Genomic DNA, 19154 nt, shown 5'->3' with positions numbered 1-19154 from the left:
TTGTAATTTAATTGATACAATGTAATAGTTACATGATGATTTAAGTTTAATGATTATTTTTGAATTATTAATAAAGGGTGTGAAAGAGAAAAATCATCATAATCATCATCTCCTTTAACACTCAAATCATTTCGAAATGATTCATGGTTTTCCGAGTCATTCTATAAAATAACCTACGACACTTGTTTACATAAATATTTCAAAACGCAAACGCATTTAAAATTCATATAAGAGGAAAATCGTGAATAGAATAATTTGACATGCAATAAATACGTTAACAGAAGTTAAGTACTTGCAATTTCTGATTATAGATATTTCTATAAAATTTATTATTACATTCGCAATTTGTCTCTTTATCACTTTGCATCAATCTAAGAGCCGCATCATACATGCATGTAATTGAATAAATAATTGATTGACATTACGCTTATCTAACAACACAGAGAGTTGCTCTGTAAGCGCTCTTTAATCATATAATTACGACCGAATTAATTATTATACATATTCACAGTTAACATTTGATTGCGAAATGTTTTTATCGACTTAAATATTTTAATTATTAAACTATTGGGCGTCTAGTCTACAAAATGTATTTATAGAAAATGTAAATGATAAAGATCGCGATCGCGGCGAGGATCTGTTTCAAGATGATCTCATCATTGTATTCGAGTATTTAGTAAATCTTCCTCTCTCTCTTTCTGTTTCTCTTAAAATATGTATGTGATGTGGACAATGGCCAACATTGATCTTCGGAAATTGAATGAATATTTTGTATTATTTCAATTGCAAATTCGTGCCAATTTGCTTGGGCTTTGGTGGACGGATGCAGCATGGCACCGCATCTCGTCTAAACATAAAAATTCTAATGCGTGGCGTTGCAATCGAAATATTTCGGTAATTAAATGTGAAAGGAAGACGCTGATCCCTGCACTTTTGGTTGCACAACATTTCGCCTCAAATTAACGCTAAATAAAAATACTGAATGAAATTGTAAACAACAAACTATTGTTGTGTATTTAAACCATCACACGGAATGTCGACGACGACTAAAGACTGAAAGTCAAAAATGACCTTCGTTGTTGTATTTTTAAGAAAATGTAATTCAAGGCATGAGGTTTGTTTTCTATTCTAAATTTTTATTTTTATTTATTTTTGATTGAATGAATTGAGAATGAAAGTATTTTGATGTGATGGCATCAAGCGCAATTGACATCAAGTGGACTAGACAAAGTTGTTGTAAAAGAGAGACAAAGATAAAATAAAATTAAATTTTAATTAATTTACAACTCAAGACAAATAATAATATATCGAATCAACATTTTTAAGCACCTTTAAGTAATAAATACTTCAAGTTAGTATTAATTTTATTCTGTAATTGAGTTTAAAGTAGCTAGATTATAAAAAAAATAATCAAGAAAAGGAATGCTTTTAATTAATTTGTGTTCAAAGTTTTGATTATTGTTATCAGTGCTCAAATAATCATATATGTCAAGTATAAGGAGGCTTTGCTATCATTTTTATTAAAACTTATATTTTTTGTTGGAGGTAAAATACGGACGAAAAACGCATCGAACAAAGCTAAATTTTTGTTTTACTGGAGATTAGGTACATACCCTTATGAATTCATTGTGTTTGATCCTTAAAAATTTACTTTTTGACATAATATATGTGAAAATGACGTTTGCAAACTATAACCCAGCTGCTACATGTGCATTTAACACAGCTGCTACATGTGTATAATTATTGTGTGAAACTGCTAAGTTATTAAACGCATGTTCACAGGGGACGAATAACACGAAATAGATAGTTTTTTTTATACTAAAATGGAGTTTCACATTTTGCGTTCGTCACTGACAATATGTAATCTTTAAAATCTCTCCAAAATACTCTTCTAACCATTTCACATGAGCCAAACAAAGTTAATGAATTTCCAAAAAATACTCAAATGACGTAAGTTAAATACTCAAAATTTATTCTTAATCATAAAACAGAATTTTTCATTTAATGACCTTGACACAAATACGCATGAAATTAAAAATTGGTCAGCTAATTTTTATTATCAATTTGAACTTGAGTCACGACGACACCCACTAATCATTTGCTTCAAATTAAAATAGAAAAAAAAGACTAACACATCAAAGGGAAATTAATGTGTCAACAAATTATCACTCAAACTGACCAAAAATAATAAAAAAAGAACATGTTTGTTTGTCTATAAAGGTTTATTAAAAAAATTATGACTATTAATCTTAATTTACCAACAAGATTCATATATGAAAAGATATAAAAAACAATTTGTTTATGCTTCTTAACCATTAACATATTGTTTCTTATTTTCTTTTTTTTCAATGAATTTTTTTAGTCTAGGAATTTGAAATAATAACAAAATTATAAAAGAACATTGTTTTAATGTATTTTTTTAATTTATTAACTATCAGTTGATTAATAACGTGTTATAGTTCAAAAAATAAATAAACGTTATTGTAGAATTTTATTCGATATATTTACGAAGTTTTTAACAAACGCACATAAACAACAATTATTCTTTTCAATAGAAAAAAAAAATACAAACTTTGCGATGGTGAGAATAAATTAACTTTTTTATAAAATAATCTACATGTGTTGCAAATGAATTTGTTTGCGGACTGATACATGTAAAGGTTTAAACATAATATGTAGCCGGAAGCAAACGAACTTTGGTGTCAAAAACGAACCAAACGTTTCTTCCCTTTGTGTCAAACTATACTTAAATTTGTCTTTATTTAGTTAACACATTTATTAATTCCCCTGTTTATTTAAAAAAAATTAATTAACTGTAAGATATGTATCGCGAGAATGAAAAAGCAATTTATATTGCGAAAGTACTAAAAAATTCATTCAGCTGGAGTATCTGACAAAAGATTGTCCATCTTGTAACACATTAACTGCTGTAAATCACAGATCAGCATTTTGACATTCAAAACAGTTTCTAAAGACTTTTGGCAAGTTATACACAAGTAAAATCTACATTTGGGCGGCCATTTTGAAATTTTATGTTAGGTATTTGTGCTAAATGTCAATTTCCATTTGACACGTAGACATTAGGTTCTGTTTGTTTTTTATCTCCCAGTGTAAAGTGAACTCTGTTTGGTGACCTCTTCAGCTGTTGTTACAAAACAAATTTCAACATTATAATGGCAGTCAATGGAAACAATTAAAGAAGGCTATAAATGAGATGAACTGATGTTGAATACATTTTTTGGAGAGTATTTTTAGATGTTTCCAACATGAATTCTTTATTGAGTTTCGCCACATTTAATGAAATATTGCAAATGTAGGACTGTACGTCAACGCGAAAAAAACCCCATTATTAGTAAAGATCTATTTTATAGGAATACCGGTACAAAAATGTATGTAAATAAAAGACATTGTTGCCTAATTTTCTTATGAATTGTAGTAAAATGTATTCTATTTTAAGAGATGTTTTATATCAACCTATCTGTCAACATCTCATTTTAATTCTTTGGCTAATTGCAATGCCAATAAATTTTTTCTGAAAATCCCCCACACTAAATGGTCACATTTCACGACTATTTTGATTTTCTTTTGAAAAATTGTTTTCTACAAAATCATCGCAACCATAACAACTTTTGCCAAAATCTAATTCTTAAAATTTCTCTCGTTTCATTCTCCCACCGCATTGTTATTCGAATTATGCATCACATTTATTTGTGCATCGAACCAAAAAAAATCTGATCGCAAATGAGTAAATGACACTCGACAACATAGCTGGTGTTTTACAATAATTTGCTTCTATAAGGCGCCTTAAAGGTCGTTATCCCCTTTCCCAATTCACCCGCAATTACAACATTCACAAAAAAAAAAAAACGAAACAAAAATTCTCATTAACAAGTTCTACGAATAAATATCTATTCTTAAACTCGATGACTGACTATGATTCGCGCGCGATACAAATTTTATTTTATTTTCGGTTCATTTCCTTGATGTAGTGCACTCGTGTATTATTGGGATGTATTTTTGGCGAACAATTAATATTAGATGACAAAATGTCACTCTGGGTTAACAGCTGCGAATGTTTGTCAGTGCATATTGTGGGGCATCAGCATCATGATACTATATTGAACTGCAGAAACGTGCAACGCAGGTAATTAACAAAAAAAAAAGGGGCACTCACGGTGAAAACATCTTGCCACGTGAGATCGAAGTCTAAAACATGATTAGGATGATGCCAATTCTGCGACATCAAGGTGCATTGGTACACTTGCGATATGCACACTTCAAGTGACAAACGCAATGATAGTCTCCACTCTTTTCGGTTGAGGCAGAATGCCAAGATCATTTACACGACGACACCTGATGCAACTAAGCGAGAAGCGGTAGCAGCTTGTTCTCCAACAAGCAAGTGGAGACAAGATAATTAACTTTGACTAGACATATTTCAAGCGAAGCCGCGCTGGAAATCTTTTTTTAAGGAAGAACACAATTTTGATTGGATTGGATGATAGTTCTAGAGTACATTTGTGCCAAGAATTGCTGCAATTGCATCTCAGGTTAAGATGGCGTAGCTAATCGATTTGTCGTGCGGCATTTTGAATATCAACTGACAAGATAAATGAGGAAATAAATGCTGAGGACATCCAGGGTGTTTCTTTGTTCATCAAAGTTAATAATGTTCTCCATAAATGCGTGAAATGAAAAAGAACAAGTTTCCTGATTGAGTTTATGTTGCGTTGTATTTGTTTTTGGTAAAAAAAAACGAAATAAAGATCAAGTGACATTGTTTTTAGTTGCATTTCTTATCCATTGACTTTCATCTATACTTCGTTGACTATAAGAAATTGATTCAGTGAAATTGGAGACAGAGGGATTAAAGAGAAAGGTGATTTGTTTGCAGCAGGTACGCCCTAAATTGTTGTATCGTTATAAATGACATCGAGTCACGAATTTTAGTGCGATAATTGACAGAAATGACTTATTTAAGAGACAAATTTCTGACAAAGACTAAAGATATGCGGAAGTTTAAGTGATACTCATCCTTTCACCAGGAGAGATTTAAATTTAAGGTTGTATCGGATCGGATTTTGTATGTTTCAATAGAAGCTGTCAAATTATGTATTTGTATTAACATTTTCATGCAAATTGACATTTAAACAGCAAAAGTGTGAATTTTCAAATAAAAGATTTGGGTATAGGCACTGGATAGTTAAATGAGAATGTTTTCAGGGTAAAACTATTTACGAAAGATACATAAGCAGTTTTCTGAAGTGAAAATACCCACTTGAGCTGGTGTTTGAAAATATTTTCTGTGAGCAACAATAATTGCTACCAGGGACCCAATTTCACAGTTGAAATGTTAAGCTGCCTCCACAATATTTTTATTTGTGATGATCAATGTGTGGATGTGTTGCTCAATAGCGCTGCTCAACATTTGTTGACCCGAACGCAACCCGATTGAAGGCAGAATGTTGCAAATGTTCCAGCTTGATGACGGTGAAATGGAGTTGAATTCAAAAATGACATTTCAATGGGGTGCCTATTGTTTCGCCCTTTTTACTTCGATTTCTGTTATTTCGTTTTTGACACAATTATTTTTGATTATTTCGCCATCCTTTATTTGGTTTTTCGTTTACTTCGTATTTCGATCACTTCGCCCAACTATAACTTCGCCTTGTCTTCTTGATTTTTATTTATTTCGCATTTTCATTACAAGTCCAATGAGTTGTTTCGCCAAGGTTCATTTCGCTTTTAGTTTATTTTGGCATCTGGTTATTCCGTCTTCAGTTTTGTGGATTGTTTTGAAGACTTTTGGATTAAAGATAAGCAAATCGTTTTAATATAAGAGATCTGTTACCTTAATTTGTAACGAATTCGTTGTTTTTTTTTTATTTTTTGGGCATTTTTAAAATTAACAGGCACTAAAAATGACGCGAATTATTCGCTACCATTTGTTTCGCCATTTTTTTGTGGATGTTAATAGCCTAAGGGCGTTAAAATTCGCGCGAATTTTAACGCCCTTAGGCTATTAACATCCCCAAAAAAATGGGCGAAACAATTGGTGGCGAAATAATAAAAGTCCAAAGGTGACTTAATTCCAAAACGAAATAATGAAAAAACGAAGTAATCAATAACAAAATAAACTAAAAAACGAAGTCATAAGAAAACGGAGTATAAGTTTGTCGAAATAAGGAAAAACGAAATAAATAAAAAACTAAACAACAAAAATACGAAACAATAAAATAGCGAATCGACTAAGACGAAACAACCAAAAACCGAAATAAGAAAAGCGAAACAAACCATACCCATTTCAATGACATTCAACATCAACAAAAACACGTCCACACTCAACTGAGGGTGTAGACGAGTAGCATGCTGGTCAACAATTAAAAAAAAAAACAGTGTTGACCAACATAATGTGGCCGCAGCCTTACTGTTTCTGCTGACCAACTATTATCGTGGTATTATCCCCACTTCCAGTTAAGTGTAGACGTGACTTTGTTGATGTTGAATGTCAGTGAAATGTCATTTTTGAATTCAGCTGTCATTTCACTGTCAAAACTTGAAAACTTTCATTTCATTACATTGCTTATAAGCTCATAATCGACCGCAGAACAAAACTTCTGATATAACTGGCAATTATATTACTCAATATTATTAAATACGTAATTTTTGTATGATATAAACAATCATAATATCCCTTTTAAAAAATTGTCTGATCTTATCAAATCTTTCAAAGTGGCAGTTGATGAATTGCCTACATTTCTACGTGACAAAACTGTCAATAAGTTTAAAAATAAACTTATAGGGCCAGCAAAGCGGTCAGTTCTTATAACTTCCAAACACAGACCTACTTTGCTATCATTTGTTGATTTATGAGGGTGCTGTCAATGACAAGTAAAGAAGACATTAATTGCATTTTAATTTGCAAAATGCAAAATAGTTGCCGCATATACCTATGTATATGAATTCGAAAAAGATGATTCAAATAAATACACTAGCAATTACTCAGAACTTATATTTTTTGTAAATATTGTCTTTATTTAGATTACTTTATTGCGATGATAGTATATAAAATGATGCATACAATTGTTTAAACAAAACTATCGTTTCTGGCCATAACAATTACAAACTAATAATATTAAGATCATCATCAATGACAAAGCGATTTTCGAGTTAACTATCAGAACAGCTTATTAAGATATTAAACAAACAAACCTTGGATGATTTGAGTCACCTCGAAAGTGTGTGTTCAGCGACCAGCTGCATTTTTATTTGATCAATGATGTGATCAAATTTTATGTCATTTGAAATATTGTTCTACAAAAAATGCCTATGAATGATTAAATCATCTTTTGCAACTGTTTTAGGTAATTTGATACTGTCGAATGAAATTGACAGTAACAGCTAAGACTGTGTTAGTGTCAACAATCGTATGGATCGAATTGAATTTGACAAATCACAACCAGATGCACAGTTAAATCTTAGAAATTGTAATAGATCGTGATATAGAAATTGTGTGATAATAAATGTTGGACATCATCAACATAAATGACAGATCAATACGTCAGTTCTATCTGTCAGAGAACTAATCACTATTACTTTGTTTTATGTGGGGGATTAAAAGAAAACCACTCTGTGATCGTCATTTGATATTATTTTAGAATATTTCCTATTTTTTCAAAACAGAAAAACTTAGTTTTCATCTATAACAATGTTTACATAGTGTTGAACTATTCTATCAACAGTGGCAAACAAATAACACATGCTAACATCAAACATACTCTTTTTTCAAAGAAATAACATTAAAAACCATAAGAAAATATATTAAACAAACAAAAAAAAAAAAAAAAGAGAACGCTGTCGAAAAATATTATTTACAAAGAAGAAAATCTAAAAGCATCATCTTCCTCAACCACATTTCAAGGTCATATCGATGAATACTAAACACCATCCTTTCTTCACCTCTTGGTGGTCGTGCAGTTTCTTAAAAAAGAAAAATTATATAAGATGATTTCATAGCTAAAAAGCCATCATCGACAAAGTCGCACACCATAAGAAAAAAATAACGATCTCGCCCCGCCATAATCAATTCCCCAAAGTGATCAATAAAATCGTTCTTCACCAAATCAATCGCTAGCAAATACCCCATAAAAAAATTAAACAAAACGAAAAGGAAAAAAGAACGATGAGTGGCCGCTACATCATCAATGAAAATATTTCGTTTAAGCTACTACAAGTGATAAAAGTTAATATCATTGATTCTTTTGAATCATCCTCATCACGACATTGTCATTTTTGTGTTGCGGAGCTGTAGCAACTGATTGACATAAACAATGGTTTTTATGACACTTGCAAACGTCAGAATCTAAATTTGTAATATTGGTTGCGCTAAGAGCTAGAAGATGATGTGCCAACTCTATTTTTTGAAATGCATCACTCAATGCAAATAAATCCACTAAAATTTTGAGTTTATAATTTATTGATGGTTTTTTATAGCAGAAATTGAGGTTATGATGTCGATGATAGAAATAAATGAAGGAATTGCATTTGCTGTCATAATTTTTCATTGCAAATGTCAACACTTACTGCGAAAAAAAATGACTTCAAATTTCAAATTCAATATAATTTTTCCAGTTTTTTTTATGAAAATGATTTCATTTAAGATTAAAATTGACAGAACCACACTGACTAAGCCGATTATATATTGATATGTAGTCCACGACCTAAAAAACTTGATCACCATCGAATATGTGTTGCATTGAGGGCTTCTTAGGTAAATTGTTGCAAACAGGAAATTCAGATAAGCTAGTTTACCGCAAAGTATAGTTTTACGGGAAGATGCCTCGATTAAAAACATAAAACTGAGTCAATGTAAACATCCATTTCTTACACATCAGTACATTTCAGACTAAATAATCCTACAACCAGATAAACCAACCATTGTGGTATCACCTTAAGTCGTAGTGCTCAAACATCCTGTAAGCTCTTGCTTATGAAGTGAATTGATTTGAATGTACTTTTGAGTAAGATAAGTGACACTTTATTCAATAAAATAGTATTGTGATTCATTATAGTTAAATGGTATCCCTGCAGCCTCAGCCTGTCACTCAAAATGCAAAACTGTCAATTCATAAATATTAAGAGCGTGAGTAAGTGTTTGTAAAGTCATTTCAATTCTACGAATATTTCACGCACAACTATAAGTGCCCAAGGCCTCTCTCGTCCCGGGCTAATCATAACTGAAGGCAACCAATTTTAAGGAAGAAAAGAAAAGTGCAAACGAGATGACAGTTGACAGATGGGGGTAAGGTCAGCTTCCATAGTCGTGGTTTTTGCTTTTATTTTGTTGATGATGAATGCGCTTTTGTGGCAAGGAGCATCAACAATAATAAAATAAAAACTCAAATCGCGAAAAGTGGTGCTACAGCAGAAGAATAACATTTTTGTAAATTGAAAAGATGAGTGATAGTTTCCGGTTCTGTCATACTTCAACCACTTGAAGTTGGCTTCGTTTTGGGGTAAATATATGGTTTTCACCATTTCACACAGTGTTCAATCAACAACTTTCATTCATTCACTGGATTCCGCCGTGGGAATGAGTTTTTGTATTTATTTTCTAAATGCCACACATGAATGGAATATTTATCAATCGCAGTCGTGAGTGCATTTGTAAATTGAATTCTCTTTTTATTTTTATTTTTTGCTTAATGTGGTTAGATGTTTGTTGTAGTTTTTTTTTGACAATAAGAACTGGTTTAGTCTTAACACGTGAATCCATTTTGTTATTTCACAAACCGCAATCGCCACTACTCCAGGTACGATAATCAATTTAAAAAGTGTCTTATTGTGCATTTGGTAAATGATTTAAGAGCTGCTGCGGCGTGGGATGATTGTCAGCAACACATGCTTTTTTGAAAAGTGGTTTTTAATATGAAATTGAATACTTTTTACTTCAGTTAATTTACATGAGTATCTATTACAATATATATTGCATTTATATATCGATGACAGAAACTTGCTCATTATCATTGACAAATTACCGCAATATCTGTCATATTCGTACATTTATTGCTTAGTGGTTTGAAATCTGACGTTAGTTTAAAACTGACAAGAGATATTGACTGCCAACGTCAAAAAATGATCTCTTTGTGGAACGCGCCTAGTAAATTTCATTTCCTTAGTCGCGTTCCTTTGGAGATGGTACACTACTTATGAGAAGATGATAAGTAGTTCTAGTACTAAAATCAACACATGAACTTCTGCTCGAATATATATGAATGATTGTACTAGATTTCTACAAATGATAAGTCTCCTCTTTCCAAAGGAACACGGCTGTTATTTTAAAAGTTGCCCAATTCCCTTGTAAAACTACTACTGAGTAGATCATCTAGTACATTTACTAAAAACTATTCATTGAAAATCGTAAGTAAAATACTAATAGAACTTTGCCACCTCCAAATTTGACCAAAAACATGAAACGGATTCAGCATTTTTTATTGATATCTTAACGTCATGATTGTTATGCAAATAGAAAAAAACATTTTTGTTAATAAAGAACCCAATAACAATAAATCTCTTTTTTTCTTCCCATTTTGACACTCCTTAATCTGTTGAATATTGCCACCTAGTATCCTTTATATATGGTCTATCAATGACACATCAAACATTTATCCAAGTAATATAACTTCCAAAAGTCTCCAAGGTCAATTTGGTGCCAAAGTCATTGTTAAATACAAAAATAAAAAATAACCATTCATTTAAAAAAAAAATACTTAATCTTCACCCATAACCATGTTTAGAGTTCAAATTTAGATTCAAAAAATATAATTATTATTGTATAACTCATTCAATATATGTATGCAAATTAATGCTTGCAATACCAATCAAAATATAGAGACATTGAATGTCATCTACAAAATAATAAATCGCCGCTCCTTTTTACCATGAAAATATTTATAAATATTTTGTTGGCGCACATGTTGTTAAGTCTTTCGCAACAAAAATTGCACTTCCATTCATGGTGTAAACATACAAGTTTGTAAAAAATGAAAAAAAAAAGTTATCAAATCGAATGTCATACGAAAACGTCATTGGGGCAATATGTTTGTACCTTTATGCAGCAAAAATACTGTCTCTATGCTACACATATGAAGCATGAACATTTTATACATAATTTCACTTTAGCATGGGGATGAGCTGTCAAAAAGGGAGTGCAACACCTGAACGTGACATAATCCAAAGATATTTCAATTGAAAGCATTTGCATAGAAATATGAATTTAAAAAATTATTATAAATGTCGGTGTTACCTGGCGATGGAAATATGAATGAATTCATTTTGATGTGATAAATCATGGTAGGATGGAAAGTTTTTTTTTTACTTCGTGATTCATCCAAAATTGAATATCTAGTTCCAAAAGGATTAGATAGATGATAAAATTTACAAAACAGACTTTAATTAACTTATATTACGTTTCCACCTTAATTTTTATTCGCGTTTATATAAGCCCTGTTCCTTTGGAGGTGATGGTTGATAGACTACTCATGAGTGTTAATCTAGTGCAATGAACTAAGCATATTATAACTACTGGAGCAGAAGATCATTTGTGAATTGTAGTACTAGATTTACTTAATATCTTCTCATGAGTATTCTACTACTTACAAAGGAACGCGGCTAGTCCACCAGAAGTTAATGATTTATTTTAGAAGGAAATGCCGGTTTACAAGTTAAATCGAACGCACAAATCTATGCAAAATTGCAAATCCCGTCTATTCATGCAGGAAAGTATTGTATTGATAGAAGTACTAGATTATCGTTTTCATTAACTCATGAGTACGCGTTGACATTCACGCTATCGTTACATTTTAGACCTGTTTGCCAATGCGCAGAAAATAAATTAACTGCCGTTTGACTTCTATATAACAATAATTTAGTCATTTAAGTTATAAAACACAGCAAAATGGAAAATGACAGCTGCTGCATGAGCTAATAAATTTGACAGAACTTAGAAAGTGACGTCATATAAATTCTTTCAATGTTATCTGCACTCGTGTATCTTATATCTTTCATTGTGTTACCTACACACATAGTTGGAATGTAACTGTTTATTATTCTAACTTCATATCAGCTTACATTCTTTTTCAATGCTAAGATAAACCAGACACAACGGCTGATGTTGGATAGGGTTACCGTATTACAACAACAATATGACCATGAGTGCATTCACATTATTTCAAGCCCATTCATTCATAGCGTTAACACCCACAAGTCGCCGCTTGTTAACGCTTTGTGCATCTGTACCAATAAGTCAGAGTCATAGTGAAACCAATCGTGCGACTGATTTATCACCACTTTAAGAATAAATTTGCATTTGATTTGTGATCCCATTAATAGGCTCAATTATCTAGTTCGTATCTAGTTAAACATACTGAACAACATGAATCTTTTGCCAAGCGAAAACGAAAAACCTTAATTCTTTTTTTTTCTCTGCTTGGTTATGTAGAATCTATGGTTTAAACAATTTTCTATCAATCGATCTGGCAATTAATTAAATACAGACATTTGCTAACCGAAGGTTAAATTTGTTAAAAATTCCTCGCTTTAAAAGCCGGATGACGCTATTATTTTACATCTCTAGCTGTGATCATCTTCCTATTCTACATCAGGCACTATTCTATTAACCATTACAAAATAAATTTTATACCCCTACCCTAAAGATGATTGATTTATTTTCTGTGTGGCATGCGACAAAAATGTCGTTAACCGCACACACATGCGGCCATTACGGAACTGATTGAACACAATCATGAAATCGTTACTATATTTCATACTTATGCTATCCATGTGCTTCCAATATTTTTTTTTTAAGGTACATAAGTCAAGGGACCACTACTCACCCACCCTTAAATATAATATGTCAACTTCTTAAATCATTTTTTATAGACAGTTTTTTGTTTTAGAGAATCAAACAGAACTTTAAGAGGAAATTATTATTTCCAGTGACAGTAGGTCACTGTGACAATTAGCTAGCTGTCACTAAAACTTCAAGGCTTTAGCTTGACATCAACTTTTTAATAGCTGCAGTCAATGAATTGTCATTTTGTCTATGCTATAGCAAAAGAAGACAGACGTCATTTAATTGTTATTGCTTTATTCTGTATTGTTTTTATATGTATAGTCAAATACAAGCCATGTGAATAGATTAATTGTTATTTTATTGATCAATGACAGAGATCATTTGATTGGTGTAGATATAGAAAGAATAGCAAAATTTTCAGAATAAAATGTCAATTTATGAATGGCGAAATGTGTCTATATGACCAAATAGCGGTTTATTAATTTGTAAAAATTTGTATCATTCTCATATAAGAATGATGTCATTTTGTGTCATGTCGTGATGGTCGTGTAAAAACATTAAAAAAGATTTTGATCACATTTTTGTTGTATATTTTTTATTTATGATTTTTGAGAGACAAACAAAAAAACCAAAAATAAAATGGGAGAGGTTTTTGATAATGATTTGGTTTAAAAGTATTTTGGGTCTTAGTCCTTGAGAAACCATTTCATTATTATTCTAATGAGGAAACAGGAATATTAGAAATAAATTTAAGAGTTTTGATCATTAAATTGGTATACCTGCTGCAAAAAAAATATATTTTCTCATTCAAAACAAGATTCTACATTTCGTGAAGCAATCAGTTTCACGTTGTCGATGTCCCATAAATTAGATGACAGTTGTGATTTTTTTTTATAGAATGAGTGCGAGTAATAAGATCTTTCCCATACTTACTATGGATTATGACTCATTGTGTATAAGCAACCCAATTTTAATAAAAGGATGAGACATTTCCAATTTTGTTTCTATAAGGCCTTACAGATGGTTTCATTGTTTCTGTAAAGCTTTTTAGAAGCAACATTTTTAGTTGGGAGCATGATATGTAAGTTGGTGAAACGGTTAATAAATCTCTTTTAAGGGCACAACCACAATGGCAACGTTCCTTTGGAGGTGGTAGACTACTCAAAAGTAGAAATCTGGTACAATAACTATCCATTCCTATCTTCTCACATAGAAAGATTATTCATGCATGAGTCAAAATCTAGTACATCAACTACACATTCCTATCTACTCTAGCAAAAGATAAAAAAATGTTGATTGTAGTACTAGATTTACTATCATCAGTTCCTTTGGAGTAATATCTAAAAGAACTGAATTTAATTTGAGCGTTAAAGTAAACTTTACAGCTATTATGCTATTAGCATGTTATAGGTGTTTGCAAGAGAAAAGGAATATTTTAATGCATTTAAAGATATTATTAAATTTGATTTTCAACGTTGTTGCAACAAACTCATGTCTTCAACCCCTTTTAAGGCTTTCAAACCAGCGGCAACAACTCTGCAATTTTAGCATAAAATAGTAATTCAACTACCATCTAAAATAATAATCAAGTTATTCTAAACATTTCGTATCAAAAAACCCATTCAAAGTGAAAGTAAACATAATCATGAAATTTATAATGCAGTAGCTTTAACATAGATTTTAATTTAATTTCAATGCTAATCTTATCTTATATAGCGCTTACGAACAAGAATACTCATAAACGTTTCGTATAAAAACATACGATATGCGGCATGTCAATGAGAAGATAATCGTTACTCTCTTGAAAATCCATATAATGCAACATCCATTGACAGGTGCATTTAAGTAAGAAACAAATCTAACTGTGAGTCTGAGTGAGTGCTGCTTGCTACTTCTATACAGCATTATGCAAATTTGACGTTACGCTGTGCCACCACTAGCATCACCACATACTGTGTGCTGGCTTAGTGTAGTGATGGTTTTGTAAAAAAAAAAGCTTCATCAAACTACAAACTACATCAGCACATACCGCATATAGTAGTAGGTAAAGAGCATGATGATGAGTTACATTTGAGAGACAGCCACAGTACATTTAACGCTGTACGAGTATATACCTACTATGTTCGTGATGATGTCATTGGGATGTAATTTGTGGTTTTATAGCGCCTAGTTTACACGTCATTACATTGGCCAGACTGCATATAGAGTGTGTGCCATGTTTAAATAAAAAAAGAAGGTAAATGTGCATACATTGAGTTAGCTTTTTGTAAAACGATATTTGGTTTTTTGGCTGAAGCATAATAAACAGCAGCGGTGTGGTCGTAATTACAATTTTACAGCCTCAACTCCATGTTTGTAGAATTATTAATTGGAGATTTAAGTGTCATGTTGAATCTGTGGTTAGGAAAAGCGGTGAGTAGTCCACAAAGACCAATGGAGCATGCAGAACCGACGAGTGCCAAATTCCATTGTAAATTGATGGTTAACTCTAATTAGAGAGGAAGAATTTTTAAATTTATTGTTGGGTTTCTTTCTATAAAAAGAGTACAAAAATGTAGTAGTTTCTGGTATTGTGTCTTTTTACTTTTAGATCTTGTAAATTTACATGAATGTATGCACGAATGAATGTTGGTAAGCAATTAGTTAAATTTCTCAAGAATGTAATAAGGGTATTCATGCAACATTGGAAACTCATCGTGTACGTGGTTAACTGTCAAAGTGGTTAACTGTCAAAGTCGTAAACGCAATGTCAAAATTTGTATGATAAATCTTCACCACAAAACTATAAATGGAGAAAACTTTTAATGACGGTAATTTGACGTTTAATGAGCAGCTGATTTACCTCTACAAGGTGTTTGTTTCATAGAAGTTGTTCCTTCGGAGGTGTTTGACTACTCATAAGAAAAAATCTAGTACTACCAACTACACATTCCTATCTACTTGTGCAGATGATCATGTGGAGATTATAGTACTAGATCTTCTAATCACCTACCCATGAGTAGCCTACCACATCCAAAAGAACACGTTCTCATTAGATGCGTTCCTTTGGAGGTTGAGGACTACTCATAAGTAGATGAGAATTAGATCTAGTTCTACAATCGAACACATATTCTTCTGATTCTATAAGATAGGAATGTGTACTTACTGTACTAGATTTCTACTCATGAGTAGTCTACCACCTCTAAAGGAACGCGGCTATAATTATTTATAATTGTCAAATGATTTCTTCTTTATTGCCTCCACTGACTGTTTAGATCCGTTCGCGTACTTATTAATTTAATTTATTGCTCAAATTCTCAGTTTTTCGTACTTCCAATTTAATTTGAGGACAATTTCATTAAATGCACATACAAAAAAAGAAACAATTCCGTTGCAGAATATTTCTATAAGAAAATACAAAAAAAAAAACATATTTTGTGTCAAAATAAAATAAAAAATATAAGAACTCTTAATGATTTCTCCACACCTCGTTAAAATAACTGAATCGTGACCACACGACATAAAACGCGGACTGTATGTTACAATTGCATGCGTTGAAATTTTTACAGTAATTGTGTGTGCTTGTGTTTTGAGTTTAAACTGACTTTTTAATTGGCCCATCGCCCAGGGCATGTCCAGTGCAGTACAGCAGCACAGAGGGCTATAGGAAAAATATAAAATTAAATCAGAATTATCTGTGTTCCTTGCAGACGACGGCTACGTCAAATGACCATTACAACATTTTCATTTGAGGTTTTTCGTAGATAATTTGATTAAATTGTAATAATAAGACGTCAAAATGGGTGGTAAACTACCGCAGTTAACTTCACACCTTTTTAATCATTAAATTAAGGTGGAACCATAATTTGAAGTGGTTTCAGTGCTGCGAAAATAGATGGAATGTCATTAAAGTCCAAAGATTGAAAATATTTGTAAATGCGGCATAATAATTGAGTCTTGATTGATAAGAGACGTTTAAATATATAATTTTAGATATGATGTTTTTTCTAAGAGGTACTCACTAGTCAACTCAATTTTTTTATACAGATTTAGATCGACCATGAAAAATTTGCTAAAACAATATAACGACGTGTTCGTGTACACGAACTAGACTTTATGTGATTTATTTTGCATTCAATAAGATTTTATGATAAAAAACTACTAAAGCGATAACAGTATTATATTTTTTTTTTGCAAAATCACTCGTGTGTGAGGGTGTTTAATTAACTGCAACCAACACGGATTTGTTAACACATAAATTTCGTGTTTAGAATTTGCGAGTAATTAGTGTTTTGACAGATTGACGCGACACTATTTCAATCACATTCAATAATTGGTTGTGATAGGATTTACTTCCGTAGATTGTTCTTTATATGCGTCATATAATGTGATCGTTTGATTTTAATTTTGGAGGTAAGTCCCGTAATTAAGAAACTACTTGTGGTATCATCTGTATTCATCATTTGTTGTCATACAAATTAATAATTTTGACATATCACCGTATTATACCAACGATATAATTGTCTTATCGGAATGCTATGCGTTATCTTCGTTTATTTTGCGATAAAGCTTTGCATGCACTTCACTTCGAAATTAATTACAAGGTTATTAATTTGATCATCAGAAGTATTTTAATTGAGTTAAATTGATTTACCCGTACAAGATGTATTTCATGTTATCAGTAAAAGAGCACTTAAAATCTATACAGTTATTTTCCACGCTACTCTTTGCACCTGCAAGTTTTGCAAAGTTATGAATGTCACTTTTAACTTTGACGGATAAAAAAAAAATCATAGTAGGGGTATTCGTGAAACGGTGGTAACTCTGGGTAAAGGTGGTAAATATGGTAAACTAACTGTAAAACTCATACAAAATTTTGACACATTTACCATTTTAAGACGTTTACCAGGTTTAATCGTTGACACCGTTTCATGAATACCCCTAGTTAGGTATTTCTATTTGGGTAATAAACTATGAGAATTGGTGTTTCATTCGTTCACATTTTTCAAATTTTTCAAACTCTTAAAATGGAACTTACCAATATGTCTCATGTGCATTAATAGTTCTTCGCGATTAAACATCTGAGCAATGTTTCCGCGAAATGAAAAACTCCGCCAAAGAATGTTCAAACTGTTAATATTTGACGTTTAAGTTGATTGATTTGTATAACATTTCCCGGAAAAATTGTAGTAAACGTTCATGTAAACCTTCAACTTAAGGCAAATATTCTTTACGATCAATGCATTTAAAGAATTTGGATAAGTTAATATAGAACTGAGTATTCTATCATCGTCAATGCCACCAGGAATTGGATGTTAATCAAATTTTATAAAATGATAATTTTTTTTTGACACTTCAGGGTGAAAAAAATTGATAACGGGCTAAGATCTAAACATAATTTACTGACAAGATTCTATAGTTATTCGGCAAATAGTATTCATAAACTTTTTGGTTTGCATTTTATATTGATTCCGAATGCGATATCTATAATTAGCTGTCACTAGAAAAAATTGATAGTCGTTTTTCTACGAAGTATTTAGATAAGCAACACTTAAGTTTTTTTTTACTATGTCAACTTATCTTCAAAATATATTTTTACCATGAGCAAATTAAGTAATTTAAAGTAGTAAAAAAGCTCTGATGCAAGTTAATATCTATGCAAATTTGCTCCACAATTTACTTTTTGGGAGAGAGGACTTATTATTGGTGAGTAGGACTTAGTTTATTTGTCAATTAAAAGTCATAAGACACGTTATTTTCAAGGTAGTAGATTATTTATAAGTAGATTAAAGATAATCTACTACTGTCAACTACACACACTAATCTTTTTGGACAGAAGAGATTGTGTAAAAGGTATTACTTTATCAAATATTAACTCAAGAATAGTTTTCCATTCTCAAAAGGACTCGGCCTTATAACCTCAAATCAAATAAATTGCAAAAACAGGTAAACAAGTAAACAAACAGAACCAACTACTTGACTATTGGCTTGCATGTGATGCGCCATCTATGTCACAAAACTCACCAATAATAATATGACATTTCAAGCGGTCAAGATCAAAAGTTACAACAACCACTTGGCGAAAATTGACAGACGGATGTTAAGAAACTGTATACTCCAATGTCATCAAAGTGCCGATTTTGACTTCAGTAAAATAAACTATAAAGTTAGATATTCCTTTATTTTGAAATCGTAATGCCACAATTATTTATAATTATTCTTTGTCTTAATATTCAAGTGACTGCCAACAATACCTATTCAATAATCTTCCTCTTATCAAATTTCCAACTGTCCTCACAAGTACTCCAGACATTTTTTAATG

At 31.5% G+C, this 19154-nt stretch overlaps 1 protein-coding gene across 1 annotated transcript in view; it reads right to left on the bottom strand.

Moving 5' to 3' along the window:
- LOC129912750 (isoleucine--tRNA ligase, cytoplasmic-like) overlaps nucleotides 1-18838 on the bottom strand; it is a 28108-nt gene extending 9270 nt beyond the window's left edge. The window contains exon 1 of the mRNA XM_055991144.1: nucleotides 18797-18838. Within this exon, the coding sequence (XP_055847119.1) occupies nucleotides 18797-18838 (42 nt within the window). The remainder of the gene's footprint in view (nucleotides 1-18796) is intronic.
- Nucleotides 18839-19154: the final 316 nt, after the last annotated feature.

The sequence above is a fragment of the Episyrphus balteatus genome, chromosome 2, assembly GCF_945859705.1.
Source record: "Episyrphus balteatus chromosome 2, idEpiBalt1.1, whole genome shotgun sequence".
NCBI classification, from domain to species: domain Eukaryota; kingdom Metazoa; phylum Arthropoda; class Insecta; order Diptera; family Syrphidae; genus Episyrphus; species Episyrphus balteatus.
The sequence above is the reverse complement of the archived record's forward strand: the minus strand, read 5'-3'. Positions and strand labels throughout refer to the sequence as shown.